The sequence below is a fragment of the Thermobia domestica genome, chromosome 8 (assembly GCF_964235325.1).
Source record: "Thermobia domestica chromosome 8, izTheDome1.hap1.1, whole genome shotgun sequence".
NCBI lineage: Eukaryota > Metazoa > Arthropoda > Insecta > Zygentoma > Lepismatidae > Thermobia > Thermobia domestica.
The window spans coordinates 42,541,984-42,543,548 of NC_137461.1; the positions used below are offsets into that span (position 1 = coordinate 42,541,984).

The 1,565-nt window shown below is 31.6% G+C and overlaps 1 protein-coding gene across 1 annotated transcript; it reads left to right on the plus strand.

Annotated features, from left to right (window-relative positions):
* Positions 1 to 421: 421 nt before the first annotated feature.
* Positions 422 to 1,219, plus strand: LOC145692107 (odorant receptor coreceptor-like). The gene has a single exon (XM_081767401.1). The coding sequence runs from the start codon at positions 422 to 424 to the stop codon at positions 1,217 to 1,219; it is 798 nt and encodes a 265-aa protein (XP_081623527.1).
* The last annotated feature ends 346 nt before the right edge of the window (positions 1,220 to 1,565 follow it).

Sequence of the window (1,565 nt, forward strand, 5' to 3'; positions counted from 1 at the left end):
TTGAGCTGTCATTATCTCTGAAAATAGACTTTAAAAAAAAATACTAAGTCGAGTATATGGTACAAAATGACTATAAACTAAAGTTTGGATGCTGAACGAAGTAGACTTCACGTTCTGTATGTTGAAAGTTTATTTAGGTGTCCGTGGCTTAATTTTCAAATATTATTTCTGCAAATTTTAATACTAGGGTTGTCATATACCATAAATAAGACAACAGGCTGATTAGTGCTTGACATTTGTAGAATATTTATTAGAACATAGCTTGAAAGAAATGAAGATATCGGGAGAAAACCGCAAATCCTTTCTAACAAATTTGCAGCTTGCATTAGACTTCAATCTAAAATTTCTTCGTTATGTTGGATTAATTCCTCATACTAATAAGACATCATCATTAGTAAAGAAATTCTTAGCTTATTGCGTGATGATTTTGTTAGCTTTGCCAATCACTATCCAAGGCATTGTAGGTACTATCCAATTGTGTTATAGTTTTAGCGATCTCGGAGAACTTGCCACAACAGCTGTAGTGACGTTCTACATTGATTCCGTATTTATTAAAGTGTATTATATGTTCTTCAACAGAAGAAAGGCTTTGCGACTTTTTGAAATGTGGAATCTTTGTGTCAAGCATGAAATATTTGATGATTTGAGATTAGAGTCTGTAGAGAAATCAATACGCACCTCAAAAATTGTGTGTCTTATTTTGTGGTTACCTTCTCTGTTTACAGCTGGTCAATGGCTATTTTTACCCTTGGGTCAAAGTGCGCCTACGGATTGGGATTCTTCAAACGGTACCCGTCCTTTCAGAAAACTACCGGCCCCATCTTGGTATCCGTTTGATTATTCAATCAGTCCAGCTTATGAACTTTGCTATTTACAGCAAGCATTTTCTGCATTTATTCCAGTTTGTCAAGCTGGTGCCTTCGATGCACTTTTTGCCTCCATGATTATTGTTAATGTCGCCCAATTCAAGCATCTTTCAAAATGTTTGTTAGAATTTCCATCTTTAGTTTTTCCAACTTCACAACAGAATAATCTTAAAGAATTGCCGAGTACATTACTCACTGTTAAAGATGCTGATAGGTCAACAGAACAGAATCCTGATTTAAAAGATTTCGTCTGGAGATCAAAGAGTATTCAGAATTTATCCATTGAGGATGAAGAAAAAGTCGCTTCTGCAGCAAAATACATAATTCAAAATCATGCTCTTTTCCTCAGGTAAGGTAATACATTTGTGTAATCACATTTTTAAGCAACGCTACCAATATATTTAATATTAGCTATTTAATATAATAGTTAGAACAAATGTAAATTGCTTTTTAATAGTTAGAATAATAAATGTGAAAAAATAAAAAAAAAACAATATTTATAAATAACATATTTTAGAGAACGAAATAACAAACAAAAATAAATCAAATCATACTGATAGTATACAATTCTATTTTCATGAAAATTAGTATTTAAAATTTATTTATGCATAACTAAAAGGTTAAGAATAGAAACCGCTCTTATGTAACGTATAATCACTCTTAATGATCAAGTAAATAAAGTGATTACATTGAGGAAAA

Excerpts from the sequence above, each read along its gene's own strand:
- LOC145692107 (XM_081767401.1), top strand. The coding sequence starts at position 422 with ATGATTTTGTTAGCTTTGCCAATCACTATCCAAGGCATTGTAGGTACT.